Source organism: Salmo trutta, chromosome 12 (genome assembly GCF_901001165.1).
Source record: "Salmo trutta chromosome 12, fSalTru1.1, whole genome shotgun sequence".
Lineage (NCBI taxonomy): Eukaryota > Metazoa > Chordata > Actinopteri > Salmoniformes > Salmonidae > Salmo > Salmo trutta.
In genome coordinates, this window is record NC_042968.1 from 31,474,876 (window position 1) to 31,495,274 (window position 20,399).

Consider the following 20,399-nt stretch of genomic DNA (forward strand, 5'->3'; position numbering starts at 1 on the left):
TTGAGAATGACGCCATACTGATTTGCACCCCCGCCCGCTACTCTGTTATTATCTATGCATAGCCACTTTAATAACCCTACCTGCATGTACATAATTACCTCAATTACCTTGACACCAGTGACCCCGCACATTGACTCTGAACCGGTAACCCCTGTATATATCACCGCTATTGTTATTTACTGCTGCTCTTTAATTATTTGTTTTGCTGGTTAAGTAAGCATTTCACTGTACCTGTTGTATTCGGCGCATGTGACAAAAACAATTTGATTTTATTTATTTTGAAGTCTAATGCTTGAGAATGACGCCATACTGATTGGTGTTTTAAGTCTAATGTTTGATCCATATTGAAGAGTTACATTTCCAACTGTCACTGAATTATTTGATGAATTAATACTGCAATTAAATTGTGTAAAAAGTTTCTGGACTCGACTGCTTTTAAGTTAGTTGGGTATAAGAAATGAGTTATTCAAGACCATGTACTAACCAAGTGTGGCGAAGGGTACACAAATAGAATAATGGGCTTTGACATTCAAATTTAGTTAAAGAATGGGTGTGGTGGTGACTTTCTGTTAACTGTTAAGAGTAGGAACACGGTTTAAAGTAAAATATAAAAATATTGTTTTTTGCAGTTGTGATTGGGGTATATTGACCAAATTATCAGGATTTTTTTTAATGCATTTTCCCTTAGAAAGTCAACAGAAACCACCATTTCACAGCAAATAAAATAAAATGTCCCAAGCCCCCGGACCCCCTGTAGAGGGGTGTTGACACTGGAACTAATTGACGCCCTTGGCTGGCTGACTGTTGGAGGATAACCTAGTAGTTGGGCTACACCCTGCCCTAACACCAAATCTTACTTACTACAGTAGTGGTTAAGTTTCACCTTCTGGCCTTTACTGACACTCAGTGTAATTACAGATTGCAGTGTACTAACCCCACCATGCAGGTAATAAACACTCAAGGATGGAGGGACAGGAGAGAGAGAGATACATGTGAGAGACAGAGAAGACAGAGAGAGACACAGACAGACAGAGAGAGACAGACAGACAGAAATACTCTGTTATATCTGGAGTATTTCTCCTGTCTTATCCGGTGTCCTGTGTGAATTTAAGTATGCGCCCTCTAACTCTCTCCTCTCGGAGGACCGGAGTCCTAGGAGCCTCAGGACTACATGGCCTGATGACTTCTTGCCATCCCCAGTCCACCTGCTGCTGCTCCAGTTTCAACTGTTCTACCTGCGGCTATGGAACCCTAACCTGTTCACCGGACGTGAAACCTTGTCCCGGACCTGCTGTTTTCGACTCTCTCTCTCTATGATTGGCTATGAAAAGCCAACTGACATTTACTCCTGGGGTGCTGACTTGTTGCACCCTCTATAACCACTGATTATTATTATCATCATCTGACCCTGCTGGTCATCTATGAACATCTTGGCCATGTTCTGTTATAATCTCCACCCAGCACAGCCAGAAGAGGACTGGCCACCCCTCATAGCCTGGTTCCTCTCTAGGTTTCTTCCTAGGTTCCAGCCTTTCTAGGGAGGTTATCCTAGGCACCGTGCTTCTGCGTCTGCATTGCTTGCTGTTTGGGGTTTTAGGCTGGGTTTCTGTATAGCACTTTGTGACATCGGCTGATGTAAAAAGGGCTTTATAAAAACATTTGATTGATTGATACCTGTGGGGGTCTTTCGACACTGGAAGTATGTGGACACATTCCCTCTTGGTGAAAGTGCTTTCTATCCAGGATTTCTGGGACTGTGGAGAGAGGAGACAGAAATATAATGAATCACAACGTTACAAATTGGTTCCCTGTATCAGAGATCACTATAGTAGGGAAACCATGGGCCAATGTACAGTTCAAACAGGGCTGTAGCTGGTCTAGTTGATTGCTTAATTGACTTACCCTGAACATTCAACATACATACAGTAGTGGCAAAAAGTTTTGAGAAATGACAGAAATATACATTTTCAAAGTTTGCTGCTTCAGTGTCTTTAGATATTTTTGTCAGATGTTACTATGGAATACTGAAGTATAATTACAAGCATTTCATAAGCGTCAAAGGCTTTTATTGACAATTACATGAAGTTGATGCAAAGAGTCAATATTTGTAGTGTTGACCCTTCTTTTTTAAGACCTCTGCAATCCGCCCTGGCATGCTGTCAATTAACTTCTGGGCCACATCCTGACTGATGGCAGCCCATTCTTGCATAATCAATGCTTGGAGTTTGTCAGAATTTGTGGGTTTTTGTTTGTCCACCCGCCTCGAGGATTGACCACAAGTTCTCAATGGGATTAAGGTCTGGGGAGTTTCCTGGCCATGGACCCAAAATATCGATGTTTTGTTCCCCGAGCAACTTAATTATCACTTTTGCCTTATGGCAAGGTGCTCCATCATGCTGGAAAAGGCATTGTTCGTCACCAAACTGTTCCTGGATGGTTGGGAGAAGCCCTTTTTGTGCAAAGCAATGATGACAGCACGTGTTTCCTTGCAGGTAACCATGGTCGACAGAGGAAGAACAATGATTCCAAGCACCACCCTCCTTTTGAAGCTTCCTGTCTGTTATTCGAACTCAAGCAGCATGACAGAGTGATCTCCAGCCTTGTCCTCGTCAACACTCACACCTGTGTTAACGAGAGAATCACTGATATGTCAGCTGGTCCTTTTGTGGTGGGGCTGAAATGCAGTGGAAATTTGTTTTTGGGATTCAGTTCATTTGCATGGCAAATAGGGACTTTGCAATTAATTGCAATTCATCTGATCAATTCATCTGATCAGTATATGCAAATTACCATCATACAAACTGAGGCAGCAGACTGTGAAAATTAATATTTGTCATTCTCAAAACTTTTGGCCACGACTGTACATGCATACATACAATTTGAACTCATGTCAACACAAAATAATATTTTCACAGTTAAAGGCAGTCCAATCAATGTTTGCTGTGGTAACTAACCAGTAACCACAGAGCCAAGCTCCCCTCAGGGGCCCCCAAACTAGCCAGCCAGGAGCTCCTAGTGACCCCCTAATCCAGGAGGCTCACTATTCTGATTGATAAACTAATAAATGTAAATCAGACTAAATCCTGCTGTGTATTAGACCAGAGCTGCCAAGGGGACAGCAGTGTGTGTGTGTGTGTGTGTGTGTGTGTGTGTGTGTGTGTGTGTGTGTGTGTGTGTGTGTGTGTGTGTGTGTGTGTGTGTGAGAGAGAGAGAGAGAACAGCAGCAGTCCGTTCACAACCAAACTCTCTCACTCTCCTGAGACAGGCGGCCGAGCGTCCAGCGAGAACGAGGGCTTTATGTCAGAAGAATTTTCAATTAATTTCCAGGGTTCCGTCGTTCTGATAGCTTTTTGTTCCTGGTTCTAAACAACACAGGGCATCAGACGATTAGGACCAATAATCCTTCCCTTCACAAAGGAACAGGCTGAAATTCTTCACCTCCTCCTAACTCAGAGAAGTACTGGGTACAGTGGTTTACTGGCAGAGAGCTGAGATTACACAACACTGGGAATGACCAGGTTTGAAGTAGCCTGTTTTCCCACAGCGAAAGAACATACCAGCTACAAACAGTTTTAGGACAACAAGCGTTTCAGAAACAGCGCTAGAAGAACTGAAGTTCTCGAACAAAGGTCAGATGGAAGCTGTAACACAGCAGCGGCACAACAAAAGCGCTAGAACAACAGAAATAGAACAGAACTCTAAAAACAGGAGGTAGAAGACCAGAAGTTCTAAAACCCAGATAAAACAGGTTGTCTACCTGGAAGTTGTCTTCTTCATGGCGGTAGTGTTTAAGGGCTGAGTACAGGAACATACCAAATAACCTTCACGCATCTCCTGACCAACCAACCACACCAGCCTCAACAGATCTCCACAGATACCATCTCTCACTCTATATCTTCCTCTCTGTCCCTCACCACATAATCGCTCCGGTCTCAAAGTCTAAAAGGTGATGGAAAATTGCAAATCCGTGTCTGTTAAAAGCTGAGTGATCAGTGAGCAGTAGAGAGAAACCTCTTGTGTTACTCTAACTGTGAATAGGAGTTAATCTGTAAGACAGAGACACTCAGAGGGCTGATGAATGTGTCTGAGACACACTGCTTATTACCGGAGAGAGAGAGGCAGGATGGTAGAGGTAGAGGCCTCAGTCATTTATATCTTCTTCAGACCACCTGCTGAGACAGTCTCACTCGTCACGTGAGCATGTTTCACTCAACCAACCACCTCCGCTACATACACAGGAACCACAGGTTAGGTACTCACAGGACGACTTGGTAAGGCTTACCATTATTAGACAACGAATAGTCACTGGGAGCAACTCACTTCCTACTGAAACTAGGCCCAACTCTCTGGTCAATGGCATTACTGCTATTCAAATCTGTTCTAGCCTGGTCAAGCAAACTGTCCTCTGTGTTCACGTTTCGATGTGAAGTGAAACAGAAGGTGAGCGATCGCAAGTTTTATAATTGTTTTTACATGTATAGGCCTATATATACAGTACATGTCAAAAGTTAGGACACACCTACTCATTCAATGGTTTCTCATTATTTGTACTATTTTCTACATTGTAGAATAATAGTGAAGACATCACAACTATGAAATAACACATATGGAATCATGTAGTAACCAAAAAAAGTGTTAAACAAATCAAAATATATTTTAGATTTGAGATTCTTCAAAGTAGCCACCCTTTGCCTTGATGACAGCTTTGCACACTCTTGGCATTCTCTCAACCAGCTTTATGAGGTAGTCACCTGGAATACATTTCAATTAACAGGTATGCCTTATTAAAAGTTAATTTGTGGAATTTATTTTCTTCTTAATACATTTGAGTCAATCAGTTGTGTTGTGACAAGGTAGGGGTGGTATACAGAAGATAGCCCTATTTGGTAAAAGACCAAGTCCATATTATGGCAATAACAGCTCAAATAAGCAAAGACAAATGACAGTCCATCATTACTTTAAGACATGAAGGTCAGTCAATACGGAAAATGTCAAGAATGTTGAATGTTTCTTCAAGTGCAGTCACAAAAACCATCAAGCGCTATGATGAAACTGGCTCTCATGAGGACCACCACAGGAAAGGAAGACCCAGAGTTATTTCTGCTGCAGAGGCTAAGTTCATTAGAATTACCAGCCTCAGAAATTGCAGCCCAAATAAATGCTTCACAGATTTCAAGTAACAGACACATCTCAACATCAACTGTTCAGAGGAGACTGCGTGAATCAGGCCTTCGTGGTTGAATTGCTGCAAAGAAACCACTACTAAAGGACACCAATAAGAAGTAGAGACTTGCTTGGGCCAAGAAACATGAGCAATGGACATTAGACAAATGGAAATCTGTCCTTTGTTTTGATGAGTCCAAATTTGAGATTTTTGGTTCCAACCACAGTGTCTCTGAGACGCAGAGTACCTGAAAGGTTGATCTCCGCATGTGTGGTTCCCACCGTGAAGCATGGAGGAGGAGGTGTGATGATGTGGGGGTGCTTTGCTAGTGACACTGTCTGTGATTTATTTAGAATTCAAGGCACACTTAACCAGCATAGCTAGCACAGCATTCTGCAGCGATACGCCATCCCACCTGGTTTGCGCTTAGTGGGACTGTCATTTGTTTTCCAACAGGACAATGACCCAACACACCTCCAGGCTGTGTAAGGGCTATTTGACCAAGAAGGAGAGTGCTGCATCAGATGACCTGGCCTCCACAATCACCCGACCTCAACCCAATTGAGATGGTTTGGGATGAGTTGGACCGCAGAGCAAAGGAAAAGCAGCCAACAAGTTCTCAGCGTATGTGGGAACTCCAAGACTGTTGGAAAATAATTCCAGGTGAAGCTGGTTGAGAGAAAGCCAAGAGTAAGCAAAGCTGTCATCAAGGCAAAGGGTGGCTAATTTGAAGAATCTCAAATATAAAATATATTTTGATTTGTTTAACACATTTTTGGTTACTACATTGTTCTATATGTGTTATTTGATAGTTTTGAAGTCTTCAGTATTATTCTACAATGTAGAAAAGCATTTAAAAAAAGAACAACCCTTCAATGAGTAGGTGTCCAAACATTTGACTGGTACTGTATGATATATTTATGCTACAGTAGGTAGGGTTAGCTAGCGCTAGTCGTCTGCACGGGTTAGCTAGCGCTAGTCGGCTGCACGGGTTAGCTAGCGCTAGTCGGCTGCACGGGTTAGCTAGCGCTAGTCGGCTGCACGGGTTAGCTAGCGCTAGTCGGCTGTACCTGTACCAAAACTCCTGGATTTGTCATCCTGTAGCTTGTTTTTTTATCTTCTTTTTAAATAGTGAGTCAACATGTTTTCAGCACTTTTATTTCCCTGACTGATCAAAAATTGTTTTCTCATGCTCTCGTCTCTGCAGCAGACATACTCTATAGTGAGCAATATGTTTAGAACATCAAATCACAAAATCACAGTATCGAAACGAAATATATATAGAATCGTATCGGCACCTAAGTATCGTGATAATATTGTATCATGGGTCCCTGGCAATTCCCAGCCCTATTCATTATGGTAAAACTATCTTCAATAGGATGGTGATATTATGATAACAGGAGAAGATTTGAATGCTTCAGATAATGAATACAGGACATCTCATTCATTCAGGTGGTCTGATGGTTAATAGTGTTAACAGAGGGTTGTGGGAGAGGCTTTGGTCCCTGTTGACCTGTATCCATGGTACCTGAGAATGTCAGGCAACAAAAGACTCAATTTAGATGCACTTTAAAGCCCCAGCCAGGAACACTCTCTCCCTCTACCTCTTGTTCTCCTTCTCTCTCTACATCCCTCACTCGCTCTACTTCGTTCCCCCTCTCTACCTCCCTCGTTCCCTTCTTCCTCTCTACCCTCCCTCGTTCCCTTCTCCCTCGTTCCCTTCTCCCTCTCTACCTCCCTCGTTCCCTTCTCCCTCTCTTACCTCCCTCGTTCCCTTCTCCCTCTCTTACCTCCCTCGTTCCCTTCTCCCTCTCTTACCTCCCTCGTTCCCTTCTCCCTCTCTTACCGCCCTCGTTCCCTTCTCCCTCTCTTACCTCCCTCGTTCCCTTCTCCCTCTCTTACCGCCCTCGTTCCCTTCTCCTCTCTACCTCCCTCGTTCCCTTCTCCCTCTCTACCTCCCTCGTTCCCTTCTCCCTCTCTACCTCCCTCGTTCCCTTCTCCCTCTCTACCTCCCTCGTTCCCTTCTCCCTCTCTACCTCCCTCGTCGTCCCCCGCTCCCTCTCTACCTCCCTCGTTCCCTTCTCCCTCTCTACCTCCCTCGTCGTCCCCCCCACCTCCCTCGTTCCCCCCACCTCTATCTTCCTCGTTCCCCCTACCTCCCTCGTTCCCCCTACCGCCCTCGTTCCCTCGTTCCTCCTACCTCCCTCCCTCGTTCCTCCTACCTCCCTCCCTCGTTCCCCCTACCTCGTTCCCCCTGGCCTCCCTCGTTCCCCCGGCCTCCCTCATTCTCTACCCCCCCCTACCTCTCCCCCCTACCTCTCCACCCCCCCCTCCTACCTCTCCACCTCCCTCTCCACCCCCCCTACCTCTCCACCTCCCTCTCCACCCCCCCCCCCACCTCTCCACCTCCCTCTCCACCCCCCCCCCCCCCACCTCTCCACCTCCCTCTCTCTCCACCTCCCCCCTACCTCTTCACCCCCCTCGTTCCCCCTCCTCCCCTCTTTTCCTGCCAAACAGAGGAAGGGCTCTTTTTGGCCACTTAGTCTTCCTGTAGGAAATTAACCAGCCCCATTTCCCTTCATAAACCGCACACACACACCCCTCTGTTGACCCTTTACCTTCTGACGACATGAGTCGGTTTCATGAAGCACCCAACTCCCCACCCAACTTCCTACCCACTCTCCAACCCGTTTCCCAGGTAGGCGGGCTGTGGCAGTGATAGAGAAAGGTGGCTAAATGCACACAGCCCTGGCCTGCAGCCCTAGTTAACCTCTCCTCTCTCACTCCTCTGGCCGACATGCCTGACTGACTCATAGAATTCCAGATAACATCTGGCCAGCCAGCCTGTTCTCACACTCATAATGAGTCTATAAACTGGGGGAGAGAGAAGACATTAGCATGAAGACAGTGGTGCTGGGGTGTTAATAACAAGAGACAGTTTATACTGTTGTTACCTGCCAGGCTAGCGGTCCAGGCAAGGGGCATGACGAAGCTGAGAAGCTCAGGGTCAAACAGGAGAATGTGTAAAAGGCAGGTAGCCTATTGGTTAAGAGCGTTGGACCAGTAACTGAAAGGTCGCTGATTCAAATCCCAGAGCCGACTAGGTGAAAAATCTGTCGATGTGCCCTTGAGCAAGGCACTTAACCCTAATTGCTCCTGTAAGTCGCTCTGGATAACAGCATCTGCTATATGACAACAAAAATTAAGTGTAAAAGAGGTGTTGAGTCATCCTCAGAAGGCCAGTGTTGATTGAAAATTGCTCTGCGTTTTTTTTTTAACAATAAAGAGATTTGAAAATGCTTCAAATCAACTTCCTTTGTCCTCTAAGAGAGGCTGGGTGAATAGGCTTACCTCTCACGTAAAGTGGTTTGCACACTGGCCTTGCCTCTGTAGCAGACACAGACAGACCTCTATCTTTCTCACCTCTAAATAGGCATTATTAATATTACTACTAAAGGTCGACCGATTAATCGGAATGGCCGATTAATTAGGGCCGATTTCAAGTTTTCATAATCGGAAATCGGTATTTTTGGACACCGATTAAACATTTTTATATATATATATATATTGATTGTTAGTTAAATAAAGGTGTGTGTGTGTGTATATATATACACACACACACACACACACACACCTTTATTTAACTAGGCAAGTCAGTTAAGAACACATTCTTATTTTCAATGACGGCCTAGGAACGGTGGGTTAACTGCCTTGTTCAGGGGCAGAACGACAGATTTTTACCTTGTCAGCTCTGGGATTCAATCTTGCAACCTTACGGTTAACTAGTCCAACGCTCTAACCACCTGCTTTACATTGCACTCCACGAGGAGCCTGCCTGTTACGCGAATGCAGTAAGAAGCTACGGTAAGTTGCTAGCTAGCATTAAACTTATCTTATAAAAAACAATCAATCATAATCACTAGTTAACTACACATGGTTGATGATATTACTAGTTTATCTAGCCTGTCTTGCTTTGCATATAATCGATGTGGTGCGCATTCGCGAAAAAGGACTGTCTTTGCTCCGACGTGTACCTAACCATAAACATCAATGTCTTTCTTAAAATCAATACACAAGTATATATTTTTAAACCTGCATATTTAGTTAATATTGCCTGCTAACATGAATTTCATTTAACTAGGGAAAATGTGTCACTTCTCTTGCAAACAGAGTCAGGGTATATGCAGCGGTTTGGGTTGCCTGGCTCGTTGCGAACTGTGAAGACTATTTCTTCCTAACAAAGACAGCCGACTTCACCAAACGGGGGATGATTTAACAAAAGCTCATTTGCGAAAAAAAGCACAATCGTTGCACGACCGTACCTAACCATAAACATCAATGCCTTATTTAAAATCAATACACAGAGGTATATATTTTTAAACCTGCATATTTAGCTAAAATAAATCCAGGTTAGCAGGCAATATTAACCACGTGAAATTGTGTCAGTTCTCCTGCGTTCGTTGCAGGCAAACTAATTTGCCAGAATTTTACGGAACTATGAAATAACATTGTAGGTTGTGCGATGTAACAGGAATATTTAGACTTATGGATGCCACCCGTTAGATAAAATACGGAACGGTTCCGTATGTCACTGAAAGAATAATGTTTTCGAGATGATAGTTTCCGGATTTGACCATATTAATGACCTAAGGTTTATTATATTATAGTTAAGTCTATGATTTGATATTTGATAGAGCAGTCTGAGCGGTGGTAGGCAGCAGCAGGCTCGTAATAGTCAAAGGTATATGGTTTAGAGAAATAGTCGTCGCGTTATTCCTGTAATAACTTGCGGCTGAACTTGAAAGGGGTTCCTTCGTTATTTTACCGTTCATGTCTTCCATAGAGAATGTCTTGATCTACTTCAAATAAGGTCTGTGTTTTGTGCTTAAACCGCCTCGGTGTTTTGATACCCGTGTAAATCTCACTAGGTAACGTTTGTCAACATATTTTCATAAATCCACTCAACTTTTTTTGTCATCTTCGCTTATATTGATCAGAGTTATATCCTATGGATATCTACACAGTTATAAAATTGGCAAGGTGGTGTAAGCCTAAACCAAACACAGACCTTATTTTAAGTTCATCTAAAAATATCCTATGGAATAAATGAAGGAACCGCTTTTCAGATTTTGCTAGAAGGTGTCATGGGAATTATGACTCGCACTTTGGTAGTCAATTCTTACCATGCCCATTATTAAAATAGGATTTCCTGCATATAGAAATTAGTTTTTGTTTTCAGCATTCATCACAGGTAACTTAAACTCTTATTATTCAAACAGTTGAGAGTATTTGTCTCCTAAGCAGACTCTTCAGTATCGTTGTCACTTCAGAGCTGTGTGTGTGTGTGTATATATATATATATATATATATATATATATATATATATATATATATATATATATATATATATATATATATATATATATATATATCTCTCTCTCTCTCTCACATATATAAATAAATCTCTCACATATTTAAAAAAATCATAACAATAATTGGCCGATTTAATTGGTATCGGCGGTTTGGTCCTCCAATTATCGGTATCGGCGTTGAAAAATCATAATCCGTCGACCTCTAGTCTCTTCAGTCCCCAAGTCCAGAACAGACTATGGGAGGAGCACAGTACTACAAAGAGCCATGACTACATGGAACTCTATTCCACATCAAGTAACTGATGCAAGCAGTAAAATTCAATAAAATAAAGCTAATAATACACGTTATGGAACAGCGGACTGTGAAGAGAGACGCACACACACACAATAACATACTCACTATACACACACGTAGACATGGATGTTGTGTTGTGGATATGTGGTAGTGGCCTGAGGGCACACACTTAATGTGTTGTGAAATGTATTTTAATGTTTAAATTGTATTATAATGTATATTACTGCCTTTATGTTGCTGGACCCCAGAAAGGGTAGCTACTGACTTGGCAGCAGCTAATAGGGATCCTTAGTAAATACAAATACTGGTGTATGTTGAAGTTGCCCCTAGACGCTAGTTTGGGGTCAGTTTTTCATTTTCTATCCCTCACTAATGGCTAAGGTTGGGATTGCATTGTTGGGAAGGGCCTGTAAGTAAGCATTAGTTACTCTACACCTGTTGTTTACAAAGCATTTGACAAATAACATTTGATTTTGATTTGATTGGAGGAGGGGAAGCTAATCCTACATATTCACTGCAGAATGCTGTGGTAGCCATGCTGGTTAAGTGTGCCTTGAATTCTAGATCATTAGAGTTATCGGCCATAATTGGTGTCCAAAAATGCCGATTACCGATTGTTATGAAAACTTGAAATCGGCCCTATTTAATCGGTCGACCTCTTCTCTGGCAACAGCTCTGGTGGAAATTCCTGCAGTCAGCATGCCAATTGCACACTCCCTCAAACCTTGAGACATCTGTGGCATTGTGTTGTGTGACGAAACTGCACATTTTAGTGGCCTTTTATTGTCCCCAGCACAAGGTGAACCTGTGTAATGATTATGCTGTTTAATCAGCTTCTTGATATGCCACACCTGTCAGGTAGATGGATTATCTTGGTAAAGGAGAAATGCTCACTAACAGAGATGTAAACACATTTTAGAGAAATATGCTTTTTGTGTATGGAAAATTTCTGGGATCTCCTATTTCAGCTCATAACTTTCAGCTCAACACTTTACATGTTGCGTTTATATTTTTGTATGTTCAGAATGGACAGAGCTGTATAAAGGTCTTTGACACTTGCAAAAAAATGATGCGTGGTCTAATGATCCCCTGTAGTCTAAAACAGTTGGAAGTATGATTTATGTGGTTCTATTGTTTAATTAAATGATGTTCTATTATATCGAGGGACCATTTTGCTGGTGTCCGTTCTATATCCTGTAGCTGACATGCATTTATCTGGCCTGGTAAACCGCTGGACAGTGAACACATGAGGACTACAACAAACCATCACACACAGCAGCATGACAACCAGACCCCCGCGCACAATTAGTGACGCCACATGCTGTGTCTGTCTGTCCGAACCGCGAACCGGCGGCGACTTGACAGTGGCCCGATGTAGCCTGAAACTCTTCAAGAGAGATGCCTTTAAAAAGTCTGGTGTGTTTTCAACTGACTTTTAGCGGTCTGATGACAAGCTGATCAGAAGCTTCAAACCTTTATATATATAGCTTAACTATGCTAGTCAGTGGTGGTTAGCTAGCTAGATGATGAACAATCCAGTCTGTGGAACCCCCGAGGGGAATCAAAGACAGAAATTCGACAGCTAATGTAGCTGGCTAAGCTATTGTAAACGGATGTGTGCATAAAATGAGAGAAATAAGCTTCTAGGATCTTTTATTTCAGCTCATGAAACATGGGACCAACACTTGTTGCATTTTATATTTTTGTTCAGTATAGTTCCTCTCCTCTTATCTCCTTATCTCTCCTCTGTGGTGTGTCCACCTAATCCTTCTCTTTGTTTTAGTAGTAGTAATTAGAGGTCGGCCGATTATGATTTTTCACCACCGATTATTGGAGGACCAAAGAGACGATTTTAATTGGCCACTTTTAAAAAAATTGTTTTTTATTTTATATATATATATAGTTTTTTTGTAATAATGACAATTACAACAATACTGAATGAACACTTATTTTAACTTAATATAATACATCAATAAAATCAATTTAGCCTCAAATAAATAATGAAACATGTTCAATTTGGTTTAAATAATGCAAAAACAAAGTGTTGGAGAAGAAAGTGAAAGTGCAATATGTGCCATGTAAGAAAGCTAACATTTAAGTGCCTTGCTCAGAACATGAGAACATATGAAAGCTGGTGGATTCGCCAATGCGCACCACATCGATTATATGCAAAGCAGGACAGGCTAGATAAACTAGTAATATCATCAACCATGTGTAGTTAACTAGTGTTTATGATTGATTGTTTTTTTATAAGATAAGTTTAATGCTAGCTAGCAACTTACCTTGGCAACGTAAAGCAGTTGGTTAGAGCGTTGGGCTAGTTAACGTAAGGTTGCATCCCCAAGCTGACAAGGTAAAAATCTGTCGTTCTGCCCCTGAACAAGGCAGTTAACCCACCGTTCCTAGGCCGTCATTGAAAATAAGAATGTGTTCTTAACTGACTTGCCTAGTTAAAAAGGTTTTTAAAAAAAATAATATTATATATATATATATATATATATATATATATATATAATATATATATAATATATATATATATATAATAGACAAATAGGTGGCCAAAAAAAACGATTCCCGATTGTTATGAAAACTTGAAAATCGGCCATTCCGATTAATCGGTCGACCTCTAGAAGAGACCTCTGGTGGCATGTCTGGGTGTCTGATCTGTGTACTAGTAGTTTAAACAGACATCACTGTGCATTCAACATGTCAATACTTCTCACAAATACAAGTAGTGATGAAGTCAATCTTTCTTCTACTCAAATCAATCCAGTCCAATTACTTGAGCCTGGAGAGATTGACACATTAGCTTTCCGTGTACATTTAAGGGCCAGCCGTACTGCCCTGTTCTGGGCCAGTTGTAATTTTCTTAAGTCCCTCTTTGTGGCATCTGACCACATAACTGGACAGTAGTCCAGGTACGACAAAACTAGGGCCTGTAGGACCTACCTTGTTGACAGCGTTGTTAAGGCAGAGCAGCACTTCACCAGTAGGTAGTGAGTGGCACGGTCCCACCTCACCAGTAGGTAGTGAGTGGCACGGTCCCACCTCACCAGTAGGTAGTGAGTGGCACGGTCCCACCTCACCAGTAGGTAGTGAGTGGCACGGTCCCACCTCACCAGTAGGTAGTGAGTGGCACGGTCCCACCTCACCAGTAGGTAGTGAGTGGCACGGTCCCACCTCACCAGTAGGTAGTGAGTGGCACGGTCCCACCTCACCAGTAGGTAGTGAGTGGCACGGTCCCACTTCACCAGTAGGTAGTGAGTGGCACGGTCCCACTTCACCAGTAGGTAGTGAGTGGCACGGTCCCACTTCACCAGTAGGTAGTGAGTGGCACGGTCCCACTTCACCAGTAGGTAGTGAGTGGCACGGTCCCACTTCACCAGTAGGTAGTGAGTGGCACGGTCCCACTTCACCAGTAGGTAGTGAGTGGCACGGTCCCACCTCACCAGTAGGTAGTGAGTGGCACGGTCCCACTTCACCAGTAGGTAGTGAGTGGTACGGTCCCACTTCACCAGTAGGTAGTGAGTGGTACGGTCCCACTTCACCAGTAGGTAGTGAGTGGTACGGTCCCACTTCACCAGTAGGTAGTGAGTGGCACGGTCCCACCTCACCAGTAGGTAGTGAGTGGCACGGTCCCACTTCACCAGTAGGTAGTGAGTGGTACGGTCCCACTTCACCAGTAGGTAGTGAGTGGTACGGTCCCACTTCACCAGTAGGTAGTGAGTGGTACGGTCCCACTTCACCAGTAGGTAGTGAGGGGTACGGTCCCTAACAGTTGCACAGTGTAGTCTACTCTAAGGGAACTATCAATCTCCTCCCTTCATAATAAATCAACATTTACTGTAGGCAATACCATAAACATGTCCTTAAATGTCTGCACTGCTCTTCGTAAAACACCATAAACTACTGCCCTCAATGACCCAGAGCTGTAATACAACTCCAATCGTCTTATTTGACATTGCCTGACATTTTGCAGCATTAATGAAGGTCAATAAACTTTGACATTGGCAAAGATAAGATAAGATTCAGGCTCACTATGACTGATCTCATAGCTAAAGCAAAAAGTACCACAATCATCAACATGGCATAATGTTAGAAGTCCTATCACTACACAACATGATAATGTTATCTATATTAACTGTAGCTACATGATATGATAATGTTGTTAAACTCCCTCAACGTCAGCAAGACCAAGGAGCTGAATGTGGACTACAGGAAACAGGGGCGGGTGCACACCCCTCATCCACATCCACAGTGGAGGGTCAAGATCCTCTGTGTCCACATCACTGAGGACTTAACATGGTCCTCTCACACCAGCACAGTGGTGAAGAGGGAACGGCAGCGCCTCTTCTCCCTTAGAGGTTGAAACCATTTGGCATGGCCACTCAGATCCTTAGGAACTTTTACAGCTGCACTATGGAGAGCATCCTGACTGCTTGTATTACCATCTAGTATGGCAACTGCAGACGGAATGCCTTACAGAGGGTAGTACAGACAGCTTAGCGCATTACTGGGGGTGAGGTCCCAGCCATCCATCCTTACAGAGGGTAGTACAGACAGCTTAGCGCATTACTGGGGGTGAGGTCCCAGCCATCCATCCTTACAGAGGGTAGTACAGACAGCTTAGCGCATTACTGGGGGTGAGGTCCCAGCCATCCAGGACTTACAGTGGGAAGAAAAAGTATGTGAACCCTTGGATTTAATAACTGGTTGACCCTCCTTTGGCAGCAACAACCTCAACCAAACATTTTCTGTAGTTGAGGATCAGACCTGCACAACGGTCAGGAGGAATTCTGGACCATTTCTCTTTACAAAACTGTTTCAGTTCAGCAATATTCTTGGGATGTCTGGTATGAACCGCTCTCAAGGTCATGCCACAGCATCTCAATCGGGTTGAGGTCAGGACTGACTGGGCCACTCCAGAAAGCGTATTTTCCTTCTGTTCAAGCCATTCTGTTGCATCACCTAACTTCTGTTGAGCTTCAATTGGCGGACAGATAAGCCTTACATTCTCCTGAAAAATGTCTTGATAAACTTGGGAATTCATTTTCCCGTCGATGATAGCAAGCTGTCCAAGCCCTGAGGCAGCCCCAAACCACGATGCTCCCTCCACCATAGTTGACAGTTGGGATGAGGTTTTGATGTTGGTGTGCTATGCCTTTTTTCTCCACACATAGTGTTGTGTTCCTTCCAAACAACTCAACTGTAGTTTCATCTGTACACAGAATATTTTGCCAGTAGCGCTGTGGAACATCCAGGTGCACTTATGCAAACCTCAGACGTGCAGCAATGGTTTTTAGACAGCAGTGGCTTCTACCGTGGCGTCCTCCCATGAACACCATTACTCTTTAGTGTTTTACGTATCGTAGACTCATCAACAGAGATGTTAGCATGTTCCAGAGATTTCTGTAAGTCTTTGGGTGACACTAGGATTCTTAACCTCATTGATTATTCTGCGCTGTGCTCTTGCAGTCATCTTTGCAGGACAGCCACTCCTAGGGAGAGTAGCAACAGTGCTGAACTTTCTCAATTTATAGACAATTTGTCTTACCGTGGACTGATAAACATCAAGGCTTTTAGAGATACTTTTGTAACCCTTTCCAGCTTTGTGCAAGTCAACAATTCTTAAACTTAGGTCTTCTGAGATCTCTTTTGTTTGAGGTATTGTTCACGTCAAGCAATGCTTCTTGTAAATAGCAAACTCAAATTTTGTGAGTGTTTTTTTATAGGGCAAGGCAGCTCTAATGAACATCTCCAATCTCGTCTCATTGATTGAGGACTCCAGGTTAGCTAACTCCAATTAGCTTTTGGAGAAGTCATTAGCCTTGGGGTTCACATACTTTTTCCAACCTACACTGTGAAAGTTTAAATTATGTATTCAATATAGACAACAAAAATACAATAATTTGTGTTTTATTAGTTTACGCACACTGTGTTTATTGTTGTGACTATGTCAAAATTATGCAGAAATCTAGGTACTGTCTTCACTATTATTCTACAGTGTAGAAAAATAAAGAAAAACCCTTTAATGAGTAGGCGTGTCCAAACTTTTGACTGGTACTGTATATATATCCTGCAACTGGTCACTATTACTTCTGTTTACATGTATATTCACCTATCACACATACACTGACACTCTAGCACACACACACCATTATACAGCTGCCATATTGTTTACTATTATTATTAAACCTGCTAACAGTCACTTTCTCCTGATCCCTGCCTACATGTACATATCAACCTTAACTACTCCAGTATTCCTGCACATTGTAAATGTGGTACTGGCATTGACCCTGTCTATAACTTACATTCTTCTATTTATTTATTCCTATTAGTGATACTATTTTGACATTGAATACTGCCCTGTTGGGTAGGGCTTGCAAGTTAAGCATTTCACTGTACCTGTCCATGTGACTAATAAAACTTGAACTTGAAACTAAGCCAAGTGTGGAGCCATGTGAAAAGTCACGGGACAGCAGTGTGACGAGCGTTCAGTTCACACGCCCAGGGAGCCCTTGTAGGCATAGTAGTGTAATATAAGAGACTCTTCTCTCAGAGTGAATAAGGTAGAACAGGAGGAGGCGGACAGCTAGTGAGGCTACTTCACAAGAACACTGCCGCCTTCACTACTAAACTGTGTCACTGCTCTCACGCTTTGCATGCACTGGAACAATGTGTGTGATAACAGTCTATAGCTTACTGTATATAGAACAGGCCAGACTCCTATACAGCAGTAGTCTCCTTTGGTCCATGATGAGCCCTCTAGCAAACTGACAGGCAGGGGGGGGCATTCCAGGGGGCTCGCCCTACACAAGTTACTGTGCAGATTCTGTAGTCCAGATCCCATACATTTTAAACTTATTTATTTGGGATGCAAAATGATTTGTAGATCAGTGAGTTTTTTTTTTTAAATCAGGTTGGCCGATCTTGGAGACATGCTGAGTAAGTGTGACCATCTCTGCAGCGCTGGCCTGGCTGCAGCAGGGCTGGCCTGGCTGCAGCAGGGCTGGCCTGGCTGCAGCAGGGCTGGCCTGGCTGCAGCAGGGCTGGCCTGGCTGCAGCAGGGCTGGCCTGGCTGCAGCAGGGCTGGCCTGGCTGCAGCAGGGCTGGCCTGGCTGCAGCAGGGCTGGCCTGGCTGCAGCAGCGCTGACCTGGCTGCAGCAGCGCTGGCCTGGCTGCAGCAGGGCTACGGTAAACCACCCCACTGCTACAACGTGCTAAGTGGCTGTAAGCTGAGGCATGTGACAGGAGGAAAGGGGACAGGGACTGAGGGAAACAAGGAGCAGTTTCACAACACCTGCCCTGGTCAGAACTTATTGCAGAAACAGGTTCTTCTGGGAAAGTTTGACAGAAAACCCATGGTTGATGTCCACAATCTAGGGTTGTGTCCCAATGGCACCATATTCCCTATATAGGGAAAATAGTTCCGTTTAAGAGGCACCTAGAGGTCTTGTAAAAAGTGATAGCAATGCATTATAATAGGTCATTCTAATGAATTATTCATGAACCTTCTGTGACCATTACACTAACAAGGAGTAGCATTACAACAACCTGCATCTGATGCAGAGGGATGAAGAACTTTGACAGAACACAAATGATAACATTCACTCACTCCATCAAGGAAATGACAGGTTCAGAGAGGACTGGTTTTCCTACACCCAGTATTCAACCCACAGCCACCACCATCAAGTCCACCTTACTGAAATTATACTGAACAGAAATAAATGCAACAAAGATTTTACTGAGTTACAGTTCATATAAAGATATCAGTCAATTGAAATACATGTATTAGGCCCTAATCTACAGATTTCACATGACTGGGAATACAGATATGCATCTGTAAGTCACAGATACCTTTTTAAAAAAGGTAGGGGCGTGGATCAGAAAATCAGTCAGTATCTGGTGTGACCACTATTTGCCTCATGCAGCGCGACACATCTCATTCGCATTGTGTCGATCAGGCTGTTGATTGTGGCCTGTGGAATGTTGTCCCACTCCTATTCAATGGCTGTGCGAAGTTGCTGGATATTGGCGGGAACTGGAACACGCTGTCGTACACGGCGATCCAAAGCATCCCAAACATGCTCAACGGGTGACATGTCTGGTGAGTATGCAGGCCATGGATGAACTGGGACAATTTCAACTTCCAAGAACTTTGTACAGATCCTTGCGACATGGGGCTGTGCATTATCATGCTGAAACATGATGGCAGCAGATGAATGGCACACCAATGGGCCTCAGGATCTCATCACAGTATCTGTGCATTCAAATTGCCATCAATAAAATCCAATTGTGTCATTTTCCGTAGCTTATGCCTGCCCATACCATAACCCCACGGCCACCATGGGGCACTCTGTTCACATTGACATCAGCAAACCGCTCACCCATACAACATCATACACGTGGTCTGCAGTTGTGTGGCTGGTTGGAAGTACTGCCAAATTTTCTAAAACGACATTGGAGGCAGTTTATGGTAGCGAAATTAACATTCAATTCTCTGGAAACAGCTCTGGTGGACATTTCTGCAGTCAGCATGCCAACTGCACACTCCCTCAAAACATCTGTGGCATTGTGTTGTGTGACAAAACTGCACATTTTAGAGTGGCCTTTTATTGTCCCCAGCACAAAGTGCACCTGTGCAATAATCATGCTGTTTAATCAGCATCTTGATATGCCACACCTGTCAGGTAGATGGATTATCTTGGCAAAGGAGAAATGCTTACTAACAGGGATGTAAACACATTTTAGAGAAATAAGCTTTTTGTGTATGGAAAATTTCTGGGATCTCCTATTTCAGCTCATAACTTTCAGCTCAACACTTTACATGTTGCGTTTATATTTTTGTATGTTCAGAATGGACAGAGCTGTATAAAGGTCTTTGACACTTGCAAAAAAATGATGCGTGGTCTAATGATCCCCTGTAGTCTAAAACAGTTGGAAGTATGATTTATGTGGTTCTATTGTTTAATTAAATGATGTTCTATTATATCGAGGGACCATTTTGCTGGTGTCCGTTCTATATCCTGTAGCTGACATGCATTTATCTGGCCTGGTAAACCGCTGGACAGTGAACACATGAGGACTACAACAAACCATCACACACAGCAGCATGACAACCAGACCCCCGCGCACAATTAGTGACGCCACATGCTGTGTCTGTCTGTCCGAACCGCGAACCGGCGGCGACTTGACAGTGGCCCGATGTAGCCTGAAACTCTTCAAGAGAGATGCCTTTAAAAAGTCTGGTGTGTTTTCAACTGACTTTTAGCGGTCTGATGACAAGCTGATCAGAAGCTTCAAACCTTTATATATATAGCTTAACTATGCTAGTCAGTGGTGGTTAGCTAGCTAGATGATGAACAATCCAGTCTGTGGAACCCCCGAGGGGAATCAAAGACAGAAATTCGACAGCTAATGTAGCTGGCTAAGCTATTGTAAACGGATGTGTGCATAAAATGAGAGAAATAAGCTTCTAGGATCTTTTATTTCAGCTCATGAAACATGGGACCAACACTTGTTGCATTTTATATTTTTGTTCAGTATAGTTCCTCTCCTCTTATCTCCT

General features: G+C 43.3%; 1 protein-coding gene across 4 annotated transcripts in view; it reads right to left on the minus strand.

The window, feature by feature from the left end:
- LOC115203342 (transient receptor potential cation channel subfamily M member 7) overlaps positions 1-20,399 on the minus strand; it is a 111,958-nt gene that overhangs the window by 83,094 nt on the left and 8,465 nt on the right. For all 4 annotated transcript variants that reach the window (XR_003880151.1, XM_029767960.1, XM_029767959.1 and 1 more), the window contains exon 2: positions 1,675-1,754. Coding sequence is in view for 3 of the 4 variants with exons in the window: in XM_029767960.1 (XP_029623820.1) it covers positions 1,675-1,754 (80 nt within the window). In the remaining variant the exon portion in view is untranslated. The remainder of the gene's footprint in view (positions 1-1,674; positions 1,755-20,399) is intronic.